The 20,334-nt window shown below is 39.7% G+C and overlaps 1 protein-coding gene across 1 annotated transcript in view; it reads left to right on the top strand.

Annotated features, from left to right (window-relative positions):
* Positions 1-6: 6 nt before the first annotated feature.
* CDH7 (cadherin 7) overlaps positions 7-20,334 on the top strand; it is a 121,843-nt gene continuing 101,515 nt past the window's right edge. Inside the window, exons 1-2 of the mRNA XM_049619704.1 lie at positions 7-109; positions 12,030-12,437. Coding sequence (XP_049475661.1) covers positions 53-109; positions 12,030-12,437 — 465 coding nt within the window. The 5' untranslated portion in view covers positions 7-52. The remainder of the gene's footprint in view (positions 110-12,029; positions 12,438-20,334) is intronic.

Raw genomic sequence — 20,334 nt, 5'->3', positions numbered from 1 at the left:
TGGGTCCCGAAGCGCACGCGGGCGCCCGGCCGCTGAGCGCGCGCCCTCTCGGATGCCAACAGCCGGGTCGCTGGCGCCGGACGCCGCCGGGAGGGCAGCGAGGCCCCAGGTGAGTGCGTCCGCCCGCGCGGGGCCGGGGAAGGCGCCGCCGGGCAGGAGCGCGCGCCCTCGCCGTGCGCCTCCGGGGGCCGGACTCGGCGGTGAGCGGCAGGCGGGCGGGGGGATCCGTGCGGAGTTTCCCTCGGCGTCCCCAAGTTTCCGCTGTGCGGCCGGGAGACGTGGCTCGGCGGGGCAGCACAGACGTGCGTACCGAGCCGCGGGCGCTCGGCCCCCCGAGAGCCCGAGCCGACCGCCGCCGGGGGCGGCGCGTGTTGGCGAGTTCGGGGCGAGAGCGGATCCGCGCACGCTCCCGATGAAGCGGTGAGGCCGGACTCTTGGACCGCCGTCCTCCAGGAGGGACGCGAGTGGGCCGCCGCTGACCTGGGGTGCAGGGGGGGTGGGGGGGCAGGACCCCGCGCTGGCGGGGCCGCCGGCTCCGCGGCGGTCTGAGACTGGAAGGGGGGTGTGCGCCGGCGTGCACGGGAGTCCTTGTAGCCGTCCACGCTGGACTCCTTTTACCTTTGGAGAAGGTGCCACTCGTCTAAGGGTGTTTTGCTCTTGCCTGTAATTAGTATTCTGCTGCGACGGTGCGTCTGCAGGGCTTGCCTCTGCTCGGCGCCCCCGCTTCCCCTCCGCCTGGCGGTACCTTAGGTTTGCGCTGGGAAAAGGGCACCCTGTTTCTCTGAATGCGCGGTGGACGTCTTCGTGGGTGCACCTGCTACGCGGCTAGTTGCCGGTATCCAACCTCCCTGCGTGGATTAATGAGAAGGGACCTTTGGTCTGTATTGGCTTCACGTTGTAGATCGTTAACCTTTTCGGATTTCATAGATATAGTTCAGGTGAGTAAAAGATTGGCCGTGAGTTCACCCAGCCTTGGGCAGTTGAGAACTGTGAAGAAATCATCAAGGACTGGGTGTCTCAAGGCTTTGGAGATCTGCAGATTGAACCGTGAATATACTTATGTTGCAAGAAATATCTTCCTTTTATTAGATGAGTGAAGTGAAATATCTTTAAGTAGGAGCCATCCTTCCTAATTCCTGTAACCAGACAGGTGTTCAGCAGATCATTTTCCATACAGAAGTAGATAAACAGAACTTTATGACAAGCGTACATTTAAAAGATCAGGTTCACGGCACAAAAGGACACATTTTAAAAGAGTTTAGGGGCGGTAACATCCCGTGTTTTAAAGGAAAGTTTGCATTGATTCACTGCCAGCAACATCTAAATAGTTTGTGTCTTTATAAAGACAAGTTGGTGGGCGGCGAGGGGGGGGGAGAGCTAAGGAAAAAAAGTAATTACGTTAGGAGGCTTTCAGTAACTCACCAGGAATTACATTTTTTTCCCCAAAGAACTAGTCAGACTTTATGTTTACCCAAGCTCTTGGCTCGTTACGGTATGTGACAGGAAAATACATCAAGAATCAGTTTCTTCATTTTTAGGGCTATTTGGAATAGTATGAATGAAAATGCAAAAGAATGGAGACCACGTAGCGAAACTGACAACTTTGTGGAAGTCTTGTTTATAGGTTAGTGTTTAATAAGGAGTGGAGTGGGAAAAGCAATTAGGTGGCCTTCAGTGTTAATAGTCTTATCTGGTAATGTCTGTGGACAGAAAAATAAAACAATAATCAGTAGTGCAGACCATCACCCTGCAAAAAAGCTATTTCGGATTGCAGCTTTAATAAAAGGGCATTGTGTGCTTACAACGTGAGATATTATTGTAATTAAGGGCTGCAATAGGTCATTGGAATTGTGTGGACAATCAGCTGACAGGCTCACAACTCTCCTTCAGTCTACTTTTGATACAATAGCACAGAGCTTTTCCCTTTTTTATAAAAGGGGAATTGTAAAGCATCTGTATTACTGCAGTTTACCCTTGAATTGACTCTAGTTTTTAGTGTCCAATGAAAAAGACAGGGTGGGGAGCATACTGAGTTTTGGCTACTGTTCAGCCTTCCCTAGATGTAAAAAACCAACCCCACTGTGTCTCCTCAGACATGATTTCTTTGCTGGTCTCCCTATCGTTCAGCACTGTAGTTAATTTGACGGCAAAGCTGTTATAAACTTCTCTGCATAGAGTCAGATACTTTGTCACGTCTTTCAGAAATCTTTTATAAAGTAAAAGCCCATAGATTGTTTAGTGTTGTATTTATGCCTCAGTGATCTTAAGCTTCCTTGATTTCACAAGGTTTTCATTTGTTGTGCTAGGGGTTTGTATCCTATCATGGTTCTCTCTCACACGCACACACAAACATTTTTTTGCTTGGTTGGAAGGCTTCAGAGCCTTAGTTTAAAATGGGAGCTTCAGGAACTTCTAAAATAACTAACACGCGTTAGCGTGTTGCAAAGGGATTGTGATGGGAGCTTTTCTCCTTGGCGTAAAGGAATCCGTTGCTTCCAAATGGGGGGATAAAGGGGAGCTGAGGACAAGGAAAAAGACATGTGATCAGAGTCCTGTGTGTGACCATCTCCTCAGCCTCTGACAAGCAGAGCACATTTAGCTGTAACCAGCAATACGCGAGTGCCTCCTCTGGGGATTTGCCGGTTTTGCAGAAAAGCTACCCCTGCAAACATTTTCCCCCTTGTTGTTCGCAAGACTCCTCCCTGACAGAATTATCAGTGCAAATGACTATGCAGACATCTGTCCATATATTCATCTCAGATTATACTCTAGATTTTCATTCTGGTAGAATTTCTTTTAGGTTGTTTTGCAAAATGTTTATTGAAACATGGTGCCTTTAAAAAAAAAAAGAAAAAAACATGATGCCTTTTATTGAAGTCACATACATCATACCTGGCTCAGTGTAAATGCTAAGGTAAATTACACAGTAAAATTGAGATGGCTGGGATGTTGTAGAAGCATAAAGGAAAAACACTATAAGTATATTTTCACTGTTATAATTGTACATGCATACGTATGTTATGTATAACATATAAATAGCTCAGATGGACTGTGGGATGTCATTTTGTTTTCTTTTTAATTTGCATGGGCTTCTTCTAGTTAATTATAAACTCTTGCTCCTCTTTTCTTTTTCATTCCTTTTACCCGTGACAAGTTATTTGTGCTTCGTTGAAATCGACTCTGTAATCCACTTAGAGAAGTTTTCATTCCATGTCTGATAGCCAGATGCACGCTACAGGCTGTGTGATTCATTTCCAGGGCCCCTGCCTGAATATTTAGGCCAGTTAACGGTGGGAGGCTGTGGTCTGTGGTTGTAATGTTATCTGGCCCAGGGAGCTAATGGAGTTGATCACAGTTTCTTTACGTGAGAAGTCGCATATCACGGAGGGTCCCCAGCCTCACTAATTAAAATGTAAAAAATTATACCTTTTAAGTTAAAAAAAAAAAAGAAGAAGAAGAGGGCTGTTTCATCAGTGTTAGCATTACTGAAGCTAATCCTAAACTTTCAATGGTATATGGATAGAGAAGTTAAATGATAGTATGTTTTATAATAGAAGCTAAAGATGACACTATTAAATCTAAATAGTAAATGGCTATAGATAGGAGCAGACAGTCCTTTCAAAATATAGGATTTGTAGCAACAACCAAATAACCATACATATACATCCTTACATCTTAAGATATTGAGTTGGTAGCCTATTTCTACAACATTCAAAGAGCTATTGTTTAAACTTCAGTGGACATCTATAGTGTCACAGTGTGGTGGGTATTCTTTGATCACCAGATTTGGAAAGGAGAGGAGATTTTAAAGTTGGATCTTCCTCAGTGTGCCTTTTGGGTAATATGGAAACGACAGTCCTAAATGGATCTGTTCCCCCTTATTCTCACTCTGCACTCATGACCCTTCTGGATAGAATAATCCTGCTTGGAGAATTCCAACTCATGGTCCTATAAAAATTGGAGTATGATTAAACTTACTTTTCTTGGCTTTTGAAGAATATAATCTATTCCAAAGAATATAATCTATTCCAAAGATGATAAATTAGAAGGATCTTTAGTATCAGAATGAGAAATGTTTAACATTTTAAGTTTTCTGGTGTAACCAATGATGCCCAGTGCCATTAAGAACTTGTCGCGTGACCTTGGGCATTTCACTAGAATTCTGTAGATACCGTTTTTCTTAGGGAAAAAAAAAAAAAAGAAGAGGCCACCTTAGGTTTTTCTTTTTTTTTTTTAATTTTTTTTTTTTCAACGTTTTTATTTATTTTTGGGACAGAGAGAGACAGAGCATGAACGGGGGGAGGGGCAGAGAGAGAGGGAGACACAGAATCGGAAACAGGCTCCAGGCTCCGAGCCATCAGCCCAGAGCCTGACGCGGGGCTCGAACTCACGGACTGCGAGATCGTGACCTGGCTGAAGTCGGACGCTTAACCGACTGCGCCACCCAGGCGCCCCCACCTTAGGTTTTTCTAATGTCTGTTCCAGTTTTGTGGTTCCACCACTCAAGGAACCTTCAAACATCAGGAGGAACAGAGGGTTTAGGGACTTCTTTATTTATTTATTTTTTTCTTTTTGCAACATGAACCGTCAGGAGAGCCAAGCAATTACCTTCCTCAGCACTGAAGTAACATTCTCTCTGTCCCATAAACATTATCCTTGAAAGCTCTGCTTATATGTGGTGGTCGGAAAATGTGGCCACAGATCTTGAAATGCTCCTTGCCCTGGATTACTTTCTGTCTATTGTGGAATTATGACATCTGCCCATTCATGAACAGGAGATTAGACTATCTTTTCTTTCTTTTGTATTCCCTCAAATGTATTCAGTGGTTCTACTTTAAAAATAAATACAAGTAACAATGAACAAGTATTATCCTTTTTACCAAGCAGACTGCTCTAACTTTATGGACAGAGATAAGTCACAGTGAGGACCTCAGTGGTGACAGGTGGCTGCTGTCCTGGGGAAAGCAAGGGCAAAGGAAAGTCTTTTAAGAAGGCCTTGGGTGAATCAGGAGGCAGTCTTTTCGTTGAATTTAAATAATGCTATTAAATGCTCAAGGACTATTTTAAAAAGGCATATTTTTTTTTGTCAGACAAAAAGGTACAAAAGAACAGATACATGGAAGGTTATTCTTAAGGCAATGGTAGTATTTTCATAGTGCCCTCTAACCACTGCTGTGAAATGGTATCATTTCCACTTTTGAGCATGTATATTGTTCTCTCTTCATAAGGATCCATTAAAAATATGTTGCTTGTCAGAATGTAGTTCCACTTTCAATCAGTCTGGGAAATGACAGTTTCTTCCCAAAAGGCCAACAGCAAGATTTTAAAAATTTTTGTTACTGTTGCAACTGTGATTTCTGGTACTGTTATGTTTTGTAGATTAGCGAGCAAAACATCTTAGGGAATATCAGTTAGAGTCGAGAGATGTTGGACAGTCATCCATTATGGATTTTTCGCATTCTCACTGATTATTTTCTGTCAAGTACACGGAGTCCTCGAATGTTATTCTTACCACCGTTTTTCTGGAAAATGCAAGTAAGAATTTACTTTGGGGATATCACGATCCACATAATTGTGAACCGTACCTGTTTTTAAAGGAGAGGCACAAGTTGTTCGAATCTTCATTGACTTACCAGGAGATAAGAAATTATGTGTTCATGTGGTATATAGTCAGTACATTTCAAAATAGTTTCAGACCCGTGTGTGATGCAGCTCCAGACACAGAGAGCATGAGTGTCTGTCCCTTGCTTGTCATTTAGAGAAACTGTTGATAGCATTGAACTGAGCTAAGCCAGCGGTTACTTATATTGAGCTGCAAAGAGAATATTCCACCCTAACTTTGCCACAGAACCTAAAATACGAATATGTTTCCCTTTAACATAACTGATCATCCTCTTTCATAGCTCAAGTGATTTCTAGAAGGCATGTAGCACTTGGAGAGAAGCAGTTTAGCATGTATAAGTTAATTGGTAATCAGGCATGTGTTGAAAACTACTCTTGTGTTTGTATGTTAATGTGACTGGCTGAATACGATCCATTTCATGCGATTTGTCCTGCTTTTAGCATGTCGCCTGTAATTTAGATGGAGCAGGTCCGGGCAGATTTATGCTTTTGCTGATTAGCACTTGGGATGCTGATGCATACAAAATACTGTTTTGTCGTTAAGGGATTTTTAGTCCTTGTGTTGAGGTATGAACCAAACATTGTTTTGAGCCTATGATAGTCACTTGCTCTGATTTTGAAAAGTGGTTTCCCCGAGATGTTAAGTAGAGCAGAAAATCCAAGAAGATTTTATACTAATGAATTTGTTTGGGTAAAATGATAGCAGCTGTTAAGGTTAAGTGAATAATAAACCATCTACTTGGAAATAATTCTTTGCCACTTAGTTGAACAAAAATAATTGGAACCAAAAAGTAGCACGGTAAAAGTGGTGTCAGGTCAAATAAATGATGTTGACGCAGTAAATAACTACTTGACGGATCCTTACCACGGACTTTTTTTCTTTTCTTTTTTCCTTTTTGCTTCCATCCACTTAAAATTTCCTTTTGGAGGTTCTCTCTTCTGTTCTTTTGATTAAGGTGTGTTGTGTTGTGTTGATCCCACTATTATGATTTTCATGTGCTTCTAGTTTGGCAGAAAAAAAGAAGTTATATGTTAAAAAACACGAGTTTTTATCAGTTTTATTTTCTGATAGGGATTGCGTTCAGTGTGTAGATTGCTTTGGGTAGTACAGACATGTTAGCACTATTTGTCCTTCTAGTCCGTGGGCAGGGAATGTCTTTCCATTTCTTTGTCTCCTCTGGAGTTTCTTTCATCAGTGTTTCATAGTTTTCAGGAAACAGGCCTTTCGCCTCTTTGCCAAGTTAGGTTTTTTTCCTAGGATATTGGGTGGTTTTTGGTGCAGTTGTAAGTGGGCTTCATCCCTTACAAGTTTTAGCTTTAAAATGTCAAGAGGAAAACATTTTAAACCTTACTCAGATATGTGTGTGTGTGTAATCTAAAATTTAATGTATGTATATATATGTATATCTTAAATTTTAGATTATATATATTAGATATATATGCATACATTAAATTTTAAATTACCAGTCCGGTAGCAGCCACTACTGTCTTTCAAACATCTGGTTGGCTCCTATTCAGTTCTTTTCTCCTGAGGTAGAACCTGTTGTTTTTCTCCCCACAGCTATAATGCTACCCATTTGTAACTGTCTGGAAGTTGACATAGATCTGTAGAAGTTACCCAAAGTGTGTATATATCCCAACACATCGTTGTTCTGCACTGTCTTTCTTTCTGAGCCAGCAATAGTGAACAGGTCAGCCCTCCAGTGGGTCACCGCCCCAAGCTTTCCCACGTAGGACATAATGACACATAACACCGCCTGGATGCAGGGGTCTCTGCTTGTTTCTGAGGGGACTTTCCCTCTGTTAATGGGGACTGTTTCCCTCTGTTAATGGGGACTGTTCCCTTGTTTCTGATGGGACTTTCCATCTGTTAATAGAAAACTCAGGAGGCGGAAAGAAGGGAAAAGACTAGAGGGATGGAGACCTAACTAGGCAGGGTGCAGGGTTTTGCTTTGGGGCACAGATTTGCGAGTCCGAATTTAACCCTTTGTGAGAAATGGCAACAATTGTGATTGGTTGTGTGCTCAAATTCATTTAAATGTAAAAAACAATGTTATTGGGGTGCCTCTCTAAGTGCGGACACTTGTGGGATGATAGGAAGCCTATTTGCAGTAGGGAATCTCAAGTTCATGCTTTGATGACTTCTCTTTGAAGACCACGAATAACGGAAGGTTTTTCATAATGCTTCAGAGCCTATCATTTCCTTCATGATCTCTCAGGTCAGGTCAGGATTAGTTGGGTTGACCCTCTGTACTGGTCTTTACCTTGAAAACCAGATCTGGTCGTAAAGGAAGGCAAGGATTTGGGGAAGCCTCATGATGAAGGGTCATCTGCCCTGTGACTTTCCCCCTGCTGTTGTCAGTTGTTCATTCCAGGCAGAGTTATTAGTCACTGTCAACAGTGTTGATCAACAATGAATCTCCCCTACTCCAATCACAATCATTCACATGGGAGATTCTGACTATATGAGTGCATTTCACAGAGGGTATTGTAGAATCATTTATCTGCTTCATAAAAATGAGAATTTTATCCTCCAGTAATGTACACAGAGTCCGTTAAAATATTCTTGTACGCTATTAAAGACCTTTAAAGAAAGGTAAATGAAATTTGGGTCAAGAGCCTTCAACTACTGCAGAAAAATATAATGGACTTTTTTTTTTCCAAAGTGATTTTGAGTCATAAACATGGAAGAGTTACCAAGGAATTTATATATTGACCTACATGGTTAATTTCCCATATTAAAAACATGAAGTTGATCGTAATGAAAAGAAAATTTGTAAATATGTTCTCAGCGTCAATTGCGTGTGTCTACTTCTGTTTCTAGATACTAGGGTGGGTCTTCCTGTTCACCAAGGTTTTTATTAATCCCTGCTTTTAAAACACTTGGTTTTAAATAGGAAAATACAGATCTCCGGTCTCTTTCACAAATATTAACCCAGTGACTATAAAGTAACCCATGGTGTGTTTTATAACTCACTGCTTTTGTATGTTCTGGCTCGTTTGGTAACTTCACAGTCTTGGGTGGAAGAGAAAAGGTCTTCAAGAGGCAAGAAGAGTAATTTAAACATCTCATGTTAAAATTCCTGCTAAATTTCATAAATGTAAAAAAATGCTTTTATATTCCTATGACTTTCTTATATCATTCTGCCCTTTCATTAACAATGTGTGCTTTTTCACAGCTTAAAAAAGGCCAGCAAAACCAATTCTATATAATTGTCAAAAGCAGAGAAGTTACATCTGTTAAAAAAAAAAAAAAAGGCTTTATAATTTAGTTCATCTCCCTCATTTTGCAAATGTGGAAAATGAAATCCCAGAGGGATCTAAGGTCATATAGCAAATGGTGGAGGTTTTAGGGCAAAGACCCCAGTGATCCTGTTCCTGGTCCAGATTATATTTCTTTTTCTTATTAGTGAACATTTTGAGTGAACTCAAATCTCTCCAATTCTGATACCAGTCTTTGACGTATAAAAATCACAGAGGACATGCCTTTAGGAAAGAAAGTACTGCATTCTTTTTTTAAAAGTATTTTGGTGCCATTGTCCATATTCATCTAGATTTTTGGGTTCATGATCCATATAGTTCTCTGGCGGTGACTGGAACTATCGAGAGTGTTTTCATTCAGTGTTAAGAGTTGTCTAAAACATCTTCCTATAAAGAACATTAACATGAAAACTAACATTACTTCACAAACTAACTTTAACATAACCAGTATCAAACTAAAAAATATCATCACAATAATAGATAATAACCCAACAGCTTTTTTTTTTTTAAGGCTGTTAGTTGCATCAGGGATCATCCTTAGTTTTTCATGATTTGCTTATTTAATCCTATGAAGTAGATGCAGTTGTTATCTGTTTTGTAAGTTAGAGGCTTACGGCTTCCTCTCTGGAACCCATGTTAGAATTGAAATAATGTGTCCAAGGCTGCATAGCTAAGACAGGGCAGACTCGGAATTCGAATCCTTCTCTGGTGTAGGTGCCCACCCTTTTTCTGAGTGTATAATTTTAATAACTCCCCAAATACTGGATTCCATTTGCCACTCAGGTTCTTAGAAGTTGGATGCATTTAGGGGCGCCTGGGTGGCTCATTTGGTTGGGCATCCGACTTCAGCTCAAGTTGTGATCTCAGGGCTTGTGAGTTCAAGCCCCGTGTCGGGCTCTGTGCTGACAGCTCAGGGCCTGGAGCCTGCTTCGGATTCTGTGTCTCCCCCTCTCCCTGCCCCTCCCCAACTCATGCTCTGTCTCTGTGTCTCCCTCTCTGAAGAATAAATAAAACAGTAAAAAATTTTAAAAATAAAGTTGAATGCATTTCACCGTGTAACAGTGTTCTCAAGTTCACTTGAACCATAAAGCGGCCTTAATAATATAACTTAACTATGTTACCTTAAAAAAAATTGTCTTCAGGACCAAAGTATTTATCTCCTTGTTTTTCGAGAAAACACATTCTCTCTTGAGGAAGTAGAGCAGCGAAACTGGAATATTCTTTGGCCCCAGGTCTCCTAAGCTCGACAGTCCTGTGACCACACTCTAACCATCCCCCTCCGCCCCGGAACATGGTTTTTTGCCACTGGCATGAAGGGAACCACATGACCTTGGCCCTCCCCACGATGACAGCCATTCCCACAAAAGCCACTCAGTATGAGTTCCTGGCTCATCGTAGACTAGTCCATACTAGTTTGTTTCCCAGCAAAGAAAGAAACACCTACGTGCCTTCTTTAACTACAGATAACCTGTGTCTCAGGTGGGTTAGCTCAGACCTCCCTGCAGTGAACTTTCTGCCTGATGGGGGAGTGTGGTGGCTACATGGGAATACAAAGATACGACCCCACATTATTTCTTGTTTATAATTCTAAGTCTTAGAACAACTAACCCTTCCAGAGTGATTTCTAAATGGACCTTTTTGATGCTGAGATGACCGATCTGGATTTTAGGAGAAGGTGTTCATTGCCCAGGTTATGGTGAATATGCTCCGATAATAATTGGCCTATTCTGGTAGTTCTCCACACATGTCAGCCGTATGTTGGATTATTCTGCAGTGCCCTCTGGAATTTCAAAAGTTGATAGACATAGTTTTAACACGAATGTGTTCATTAGAACAGAGATCAAAGTGCAACCTGTTTTTACAGGTGGGTGGACTATTTTAATGTATTTAATACGTTTAATGCATTTCATTTTTCTTCTACAAGATAAGACATTTTCCATAAGCAGACTTTACTGTCAGAAATCATCTAATGAGTTACAGACACTCTTGTTACAGGAGAGACAGGTAGAAAGATGGAAAAGCTTATAAGGTAAAGACAGTGTATTTTCTACTTTGATTGGGAACTATCTTTTGGCTTCATGTTCCTAAAACTGTATTTTACCTCCTCTCCCTCAAAAAAAAAAAAAAAAAAGAAAAAGAAAAAAGGCAAATATTAGCCTTCACCTTCATTATCCTATTGATTTATTTATAGGTAGTCGAATGAATTTACAAACCAAAGTGCAGCATAGTGATTTAAGCATTTTGCCAGAAATCCTCATTCCTCTGTGTTTTGGGGTATGTTTGGAAGTTTCTCTTGTAACTGACCTTGTATCTCTTGCATCGTCAAGAATTCTGCATCCGACACAAGTGGACTTTAGAAGAAAAGTTATTTTATTCCCATGCTGCTGCTGACGCCTTCTGGGTGCACGCTTGCTGTGAGTGGGGCTCACAAAGACAGCTGAGTCTTCAGACCCCTCTAATCTCTTCGTAATCTGTAAATATTTAGGCGAGAAGGCCCTACTGTGTGCACAAGCCCTGCTCTAGGATGTTCGATAAATATTCGTGGGGTAGCAAATAACGGCCATCCTATGGCATAACGTACCAGGCCACACAGCCGACGTGACAATAGGTTTGAAGGGTGGAAAATGGAAACCACTGAGCTTTTCAGCTGATCACAATCAAATCAGAACACATCAAAACAGCTGGTGTTCTGTGACTCAGAATCAATCAACCGGTTTTGAATCACCTCATACCTCTTTATTTCTCTTTACAGTTTCACAGAAGAGATTTAAGCCAGCATATGTCCTTCCCATTTGGTTAAATCCCTGCTTTGAGCAGCTTGGCTTTCATATTCTAATACCAGCGAATGAAACTGACTGTAACATAAAAGAAAAAAAAATAGTGATAAAGGCTGGCATTAAGATGATTTCTTTAACCGACGTTGCTCCATTTGTATTAAGTAAACCGGGTAATCCTGCATGAGCAATCTTGGTGTGGTTTAGAAATATGGCACCAGTCGTTGTACGTCTTGAAGTTCATCATCAATATTTTAATGATTATCCAACTCCCGGTATCTGGGGGAAGATCAACAGTAAGTTAGCAAATGAGAGTTAAAAGTTATGATGTATTCTGGTTTCTGACACTGGCTCTTCCTTTTGTTCTGCCAGGTACCTATTACACCATTCTTTGGCGAAGGTTATTCAGCAGTGGTGACCCCTTACAATCGAACACTCTACAAATTATTATCTCTGGACTCCCAGCTGACACCCTGCCGGAGGCAAGAGCTACTGAGCCAACTGGAACTGTGCCTTTTCTCTTGTCAAGGTTTTTTTCTTACACAGGAAAAAGGAAGAAAAAAAAAAAAGATGAAGTTGGGCAAAGTGGAGCTCTGCCATTTTCTGCAGCTAATAGCGCTTTTCCTGTGTTTCTCGGGGATGAGTCAAGCAGAGCTCTCCAGGTCCAGATCAAAGCCCTATTTCCAATCAGGGAGGTCCCGGACCAAGCGCAGCTGGGTGTGGAATCAGTTCTTTGTGCTGGAGGAATACATGGGTTCAGACCCTCTCTATGTAGGAAAGGTAGGGCATTTGGCCTTTCAAAGTCGCAAATGATTATTGTGAATGTCTGCGATTGGATGGAGAACTGCTCTTTTTGCTTTGGGGATGGAACACGTAAACTTGTTGCTCCTGTGAAATAGTTCGTGAAGTTTTTGGCATTCGTTCCTCTGAAAGGAGAGCCTGGGTTGGTGTCCGTACGGTGAAGCCATAATTTAGGGAGTGATGCTTTAATCCTGCATCCAGATGAGTCCGCAGATGTCTAGTTTACCAGGATTGTGGCACACTGATAAAACTTTTATTTCCAAAATTAGAACAAGAATATTCGCTAATAAACGAAGAGTGGTGGGTGCTTCTAGCCAGTCGATTTGTTTTTTAGCTTCATTTTTGGGGGTCGGTACGGTGCACACAACTAACTTTATGCGTATCTTTCCTTTTCTGATACTTGCATTTGAAAAACTGCCAAGTGACATTATTGGGTCTGTTGTCCCTCAGTCATGAGCGGTTCTGACCCCCCTTTCCTTAGTGGTGGTCTTGTGTTGGTGGATCTGTGGTTTTGTTTTTTAGATTTTCTTTTTGGTTAAAAAATGAATGCGAACAGAAGTCAGTTTCTAATGGATATTAGACCAAAGGTGGGCACCTTGTGGTACGTGGGTTCGGTGGTCACGTCCTCTTCGGAGCCAAATTGGGATGTTTCCCCTCCCGCCACAGATTCTTTCCCTTTGAATACTTGGGCATGGGATTTGCATTCAAACGCTTTCTGAACTGAGGGGCCTTTGGAGAGAGCATGGCCTTTCCCCCTACTATCCTTGTATCCTGTTCCCAGTCTCTAACCTACTGCAAGTTTGGTAATGTTCATATTTGTAAAGATATTTGGAATTTCTCGTTTTGGTACTGGTAAAGAGTTTCTAAGTAGAATGCACTGGCAAGATGTCTATACATCCACGTTTCTGTACTTTGCCAGTTTTATGTGTCTATTCTTGATAAAATGGAGCGTAGCACACTGATGAACTTATCTGAGAGAATTTTCAATTTTGAGTGCTTGAGGAAGAATCTTTGCCGTTTATTCCACGGATCATTGTTTCCTTTGAACACACCTTCAATAAGAGTGAAACATCTGTTTTTGTTGATGAGTATCTATATAAGTCAAGGTAATCTTCATTATGTTATTTTTCTTTTAATGCCTCTATATTTTACAAATACCGATACTATATTATAAACAAAAAGGATGAACAAGTTAAGGGTTTCCAGGGATGTGGAGTAGGATATGCCCAATTGTAGCATTTTTCTGACCTAACAAAGAATATGTAAGTACACAGAGCCATTCTGCCTTAACCAGTAGGGTACCATCATATATACTGTGCATGTACTAAATCTCTCTGTCTCAGTCTCTCTTATCCATATTCTCGTAAACGAAGTGAGAGCAGTAATCATTATGCGGTGTTACTGACGAGGAATCTAGCTTTTAATTTCATTCATTTGTAATGAATATTTAACAGATTCATCAAAGTTTGTTTTCGTTAGATAGGTATATAAAAATCAACTAATTCATAAAGAATCAGTAGTTATTAGCTGAAATCACACTTTTATGGGAATGTAAAATTTTCTAAAGGCAACGAAAATATTCCCATTAATTGAGTTTTAAATGGAGTTGCTTGAATGAGGTTGAGATTTTGAAATCAACATTGCTTAAAATTTTAAAAGTGCTCTTATTTTAACTTTTAAAGTTTTCACATCATAATTGAGAGTGCGTATATCGAAATAATCCCTGTAAGTCCATTTAGAATTCTGGAAATGCATGCCCCTAGGTTAAATTCCAAATGCACATAAAGCTACTGGGCAATGCTGATGTCATTTTTCTGAGAGAGATTGTGGGATTCCTTGATTGGTAATGTTATCTGTGCTTCTCTTTCAATTAATCAGCGACCATTGTTTAGTAGATTTTATGTGACAGGAAGCAAGTTTGTGTTTATCTCTTGCAGGCTATATCCTGGGAGTTCAGTATTGCCATTCACAGTAAAAGAATGTCCAGTGTGGTAAATAGGTTAAAAAACCAACCAACCCATGGCCCAAAAAAATACAGAAAAAAAGACAGTAAAATAATTTGAGATGGAGAGGGAATTTATAGACAAAGCACCAAAGGCTTCAAAGGAACAATTTACATTTGCTTAGGAGGAGGTGGCAGAGAACTTGAATACTTTTGGATTGTATGTATGAGATGCCAAAATGAATCTCCTTGGTTTGCTGGTCTGAATAAGCAGTTATAACAATGAGTTTGACCTTGGTACATTTTCGATCACTTGGGGTATGTGGAATAAATAGATTTTCCTTTTTTTTTTAACTTGAGGAAGGTAATGGGTGTGACCAAAAGTTTTCATAGGACATAGAAAATGAAAAATTATAGATGTAGACGTGGAAGAATGGAGAGACAGATGTTCATGGAAAGGAAAGAAGGAACGCAATCGTTACTTTTTCTGGATGCATATTTAACCTGTAGTAATTGGATGGTCAGACTCTTCGCCTTCCTGACACGATCCAGCTACTTAATTTGGAAAATATAAATAATGACTTTGATGAACGTGATAGTCTAGTTTGATCACATAATGGATAAATACAGTGTGTGTCAGATCGACTTCAGTTTTATTGCGGACTCTATGACTTCCTATTCATTGTGGAACTTTGGATAAATTGCCCAATATTACTAAATTTTACTAATATTATTAAAATTTACTAAATATTACTAAAATCAGCTCTAAAATGGGAATAATGAAGGGTGCCTGGGTGGCTCAGTTGCTTCAGCATCTGATTCTTGATTTCAGCTCAGGTCATGATCTTGTGATCATGTGATCGAGCCTTGCGTCAGGCTCCATACTTGGGTGTCTCTCTCTCTCTCTCAACCCCGTTTCCCCACTCATGCTCTTTCTCTGTCTCTCTCTCTCAAAATAAATAATAAACATTAAAAAAATAAAGACAGTGGGGTTAATAATACCTATAATCCAAGTGTCTTTCTGAGAATAAATGAGATCAAAATATTTGGAACATATATTAATTTAATCTAGACATTCTATTTATCTACTTTACATATACTGTTTATAAAAACAACTGCATTTCAGATGATTTATTGTGTGTCCAGGGTTGTATTTGTTATCCTTCAAGTGAAAGCAGACATTATTTTATGTGCTAAATAGTACTTAAACTTTTTGCAGTCATTTAGGAGAATGGTCTGTGTAGGGTGTGCTTAGAAATACAGCACATCTTCATATTTCTTTCTGAGTAGACTATGGCAAAAATATGGTTAGTAAGCAGGTGATTCTTTAAACACAGGGAATTCACATGTCAGAGAGATCGTATCTAATTCTTTAGACCTTCAAATTTGGAGACCATATTTATGGATGGTGGGCAACAAGATGTATTAAATGAAATTTGGTCATTAGGACATTGAGGCTAATGTGGTTAGAAGATGGCTGGTGCTATTATTATTATTTTAGGCAGTTTCCTGGGTTTGTGTAACATAACAAGTCAAGACCAAAGTAGAACAGTCTGTGGAAGGGGACCAGCAGTGCTTCTAGAACCCTCATCAAGAGACCTCCTTGGTACATACTTCTGGGCTGTGTTAGAATCTGGCATTTACCATTAGCATCCCACTTTATTCTTGTGATACAAATTGATAAACTCGTGGATCTAAATATATAGACTTAAGGAAAGAATCACTAGACATTACTGTGGCAGGACTTTTTTATTGAGGCGTAATTGATATATAACGTGTATGTATATAAACATATACACATATATACATGTGTACGTACATATACATACATATATATAAAACGTATTATATTGATATATAATATTAGTTTTAGGCTTACAGCATAATGGTTCAATATTTGTATGTATTATGAAATGTTCACTATAGTAAATCTAGTTAAAATCTGTCACCTTACACTTTACATTGCTACAATTTTATTTTTTTCTTGTAATGGGAACTTTTTAAGATTTCCCCCCTTAGGAATTTTCAGATATACAGTGGAGTGTCATTAGCTATAGTCACCATGCGTACAGAGTACCGTTTCAAAGACTAATAGTGTGCCCTTCTCTAAGAGTAGCTCTTAATTACCGTCATGACTGTTTTCTTGTCCTTTTACAGGGAGAATTAGGTGGAGAGTCCTCCCCCGCCCCTCCCCCCGCCACCCCGTGACTTAATGTCACCCTGAACTGGCTATTTGAAGTACACAGGAAGTAGCAGTTTCCAGCCTTCTCATTGCATCACAATGCACTTTTCCAGATTAGTCTTTTCCTTGCCTTGGCATTTCTCACTAAATGTCCCCTTAACCACCTGACACAAAAAAAATTTGTCTACAGATCCACTCGGCCTCTGTTCCAGGTATTAAGTGTTTTTCATCTCTTCTGCCCATAATGGGCTGCTAGCTGATGGCTGTGCTCTGGGCTGTTACTTTCCCTGAAATGTGTGCTTCGTGCCTGTTCGGCGGTCTGCTCTCTAGCTGTTAACATCACTCTTGCCTTTTAGGCTACTCCTCTCTCTTCCCTCCTCATTCAGGCAGAATTTATACCTGTTACCCTGGTCGAAATCAAATATATAAGAAATGCAGTGTGGGATTCACTCTGCTTTAAATTTAAGCTTGCTGGAAAGCGTCGGTGAGCATTTTCCGTGCATTTGATTGCACCTCAGCAGTATCTCCTACCAAGAGATTCTCTGTCTCCTGATAACTGAAGCTATGTTCAGCGTTCCAGAAAAGAAATATTCATCTTGAAAATAGGTTGTGTTTAAAAACTGAGTTCTGCATTAGATTCCTTAATGGGGCAAATTTATATTAGATGCACAAAAAGAAAATAATCACAAATATTAATTCCTTAGGAAAGAGCATGTTCATCATAGTCAAATTTCTATTTTATAGATTTGGGAGAGCAAGAATGCAAAAGTGTCCTCCAAATCTATAGATGACTTAAAGTTGGCTCTGGTCGTAGAAGACAGCAAAATACAGTTCGTTTGCCCTCTGTATGTATGGAAAAACCCCCTTTTCGTATTGTCTTCATAAGCAGAGTGAATTAAGAAGACTCTTGTTCTTATCTTTTTGTTTCTTTGCTAATAGAAATGGAGGGCTCCTGTGACTTCAAAATGAATTTGGACTTGGATCAGCTCTATGGGATACAAATACGTTTAGATATTTAGAAATACTCTTTTGACAGTTATTTTTAGCTTTTATACTCCAGCATAACTAGTAAGTAGTAAATGCATTTTCTTCGCATAAGATCAATGATTCAGAGTCTTTGTTTATTTCCTTTAAACTATGATGGAAATAAAACATGTCAGTTTTTGCCACTAAAATGAAAAATCCTACCATTAATTTAGTTTAACATTGGTCGTTTTCTCTTTAAAGTTATCTTAGGTTAGAAATGAAGGTTACCATTGCCAAAGGCTTTATCAGGGGAGGCTGCACAGCTCTAGATGGAGAAGAGAGAACTCACAGTTATCAGCCTAATAATAGTCAAACTAGATAGTGTAGATTGGCTCTAAATTTTGTGAGTATCTGTGTTGGTCAAAGTCACTTAAAAATGCTGTCATTTTTAATGTGTTTTTTTTTTTTTTTGGTACGTATTTTACTTGTTGCCCATTGATGGGAGAAGCAAAAATTAACGTTCATTCTATACCACTGTGTTTTTATGTTGTATGAAGCTGTGTTTTTAAGTGCAAACGACAAGAGATAACGTAAAATGATGTTATCAGGCACTTTCTATACTAAGTGCACTGTAATTGTTTGACAAGCTCTATATGCAGGGCTCATTGATAGAGTCACAGAAATTGCAGCAGTCTCTGTAACTCACCAAGATAATTGACAGATTTAGATAAATAGCAGGGCGGTCACTGAACCTTTGCTTGTTCAAGCATATGGATAAGAACTGTATTGGAAGAAATTTCATCCTGATCATTTTGCATGATTTGTATTGATTATCTGTCATAATGATTATGGTCACCAGAGCGAAATTATAGTTTGTATGAATATGCTTAACATTATCTCCCCCAAACTCACTTTGGCATGCTGTAAAGCCTCTTACGTTCTCTTCTTTTTTCTCTCTCCTTTTTCTTCTTCAAATGCTTACCAAGGGCCTATGCTATGATAGGTATTGTGTTAGGTAGAAGAGTTAAAACACACACACACGCACGCACACACACACGCACGTGTGCACATACACACACACACCCACACACACACACCCCACTCTTCTTCATAAAATTTAGTCTCGTTGATAAGCCAAGAAGGTAACCAGATGGCATGGGGAAGCAGTAAATTCTACAGGTAATCTACAGCTGTGGAGGTGGGAGAAACAGAGGAACTAATTCATGCATCCGTGAACAAATGCTTGCATGAGGATACCTGACATACCTCTGTGATTTCACAATCCTTTTATACAATCTTCAAACCAAAGCAATAAAAAATTACTTTCTTTTAATGTAGGACAGAGTCTTTTAAAATTATATTGGGGGGAAACTTTATGCAGTAGAAAGATCAATAAATAGAAACCCTAGGTTATATACTTACAAGTTCCTTGTTTTTGAGCACTGTTCTAAAACATAATAAAATGTTATCCTCACAAATATAAAATGGAGATCAAATAGGTAAACACTTTAGAATTTTAATTTTAAAATAACTTCGGACTTACAAAAGGTTGCAGAGTACTTTTCCCAAACCCAGCCTTTCCAAATGTTAGTATTGGACATGACTATACTTAATATTTAAACCATGAAATTAACATGGATATATTACTATCTACAGCAAATTGTAGTCAAAAATTTCCAACTATTACAATAAAGTAAAGCAAAAGTTTGGAATTGCGAGTAGCTTGTTTTGAGAGTATCCTGCAAGTCGAGCAAACGTTTCTAACAAATTTTAACTTGATAGGTGAGTGATGTCTTGCAATATGAGTAGTGCGTGATGCCGAACATCACACGATCACAACTGTGCCAATGGTTCTTGAAATTTGCTTTTGCATACAAATGCTTTGGATTACAAGCATGTTTCCAGAACCAATTAGGCTTGCAAACCAAGGTTTTACTGTACTTTGTCTGATAGGAGCCCACCTAGTATCACATTTCACACTTATTTTGTGATCTGGGTCTTTTCCAGTCTGGGATGGTTCATCAGTCTTTCATTGTCATTCTTGACCAGTGATTTGGTAGCATATTTAAAAAACATTTTTTTAATGTTTATTTATTTTTGAGAGAGAGAGAGAGAGAATGGGGAAGAGACATAGAAGGAAACAAAGAATCTGAAGCAGCCTCCAGGCTCCAAGCTGTTAGCTAGCACAGAGCCCGATGTGAGGCTCGAGCCCGCAAACTGTGAGATCATGACCTGAGCTGAAGTCAGACACGTAACCAACTGAGCTCCCCAGGAGCCCCTTGGTAGCATATTTTCCGATCTGGCTTAGTTTCATGTTTCCTCCTCATGGAGATATTTTAGGTGAGGTATTGACAAGGATGCCACAGAGGGGATGTTGTTCACTTCTCAGTGCCTTTTGTCAGGAGGACGTTGATATGATTCATTAGTGTTGATGTTGACTTTGGTCACTTGGTTAATGTGCTGTCTCTAGGTTCTTCTGAAAATACATGTGAAAGTTTTGAAATCTTAAAGGAGGTATAAAATTATTTAAGCTGTCACTATGGATTAGAATAAATACTACCACTGGTTTGAAGGGGCTTCTTGGGTGACGGTCCATTCATTGTCCATTTTTAGGGATGAGGGGGTCGTTTCATGGGTCGAATTTAAATCTATAATACAATCAGGTAATGTCCACAATTTTACATAGAAATTGATCTTATTCTCCCAAAGCACATCAATTTAGTATGTCTCAGGGAAATTGATATTTTTTTTTCTTTTCAACCAGGCAACAATAATCTCTAAAGTCC

The sequence above is a fragment of the Panthera uncia genome (genome assembly GCF_023721935.1).
Source record: "Panthera uncia isolate 11264 chromosome D3 unlocalized genomic scaffold, Puncia_PCG_1.0 HiC_scaffold_8, whole genome shotgun sequence".
Taxonomy (NCBI): domain Eukaryota; kingdom Metazoa; phylum Chordata; class Mammalia; order Carnivora; family Felidae; genus Panthera; species Panthera uncia.
The sequence above is the reverse complement of the archived record's forward strand: the minus strand, read 5'-3'. Positions and strand labels throughout refer to the sequence as shown.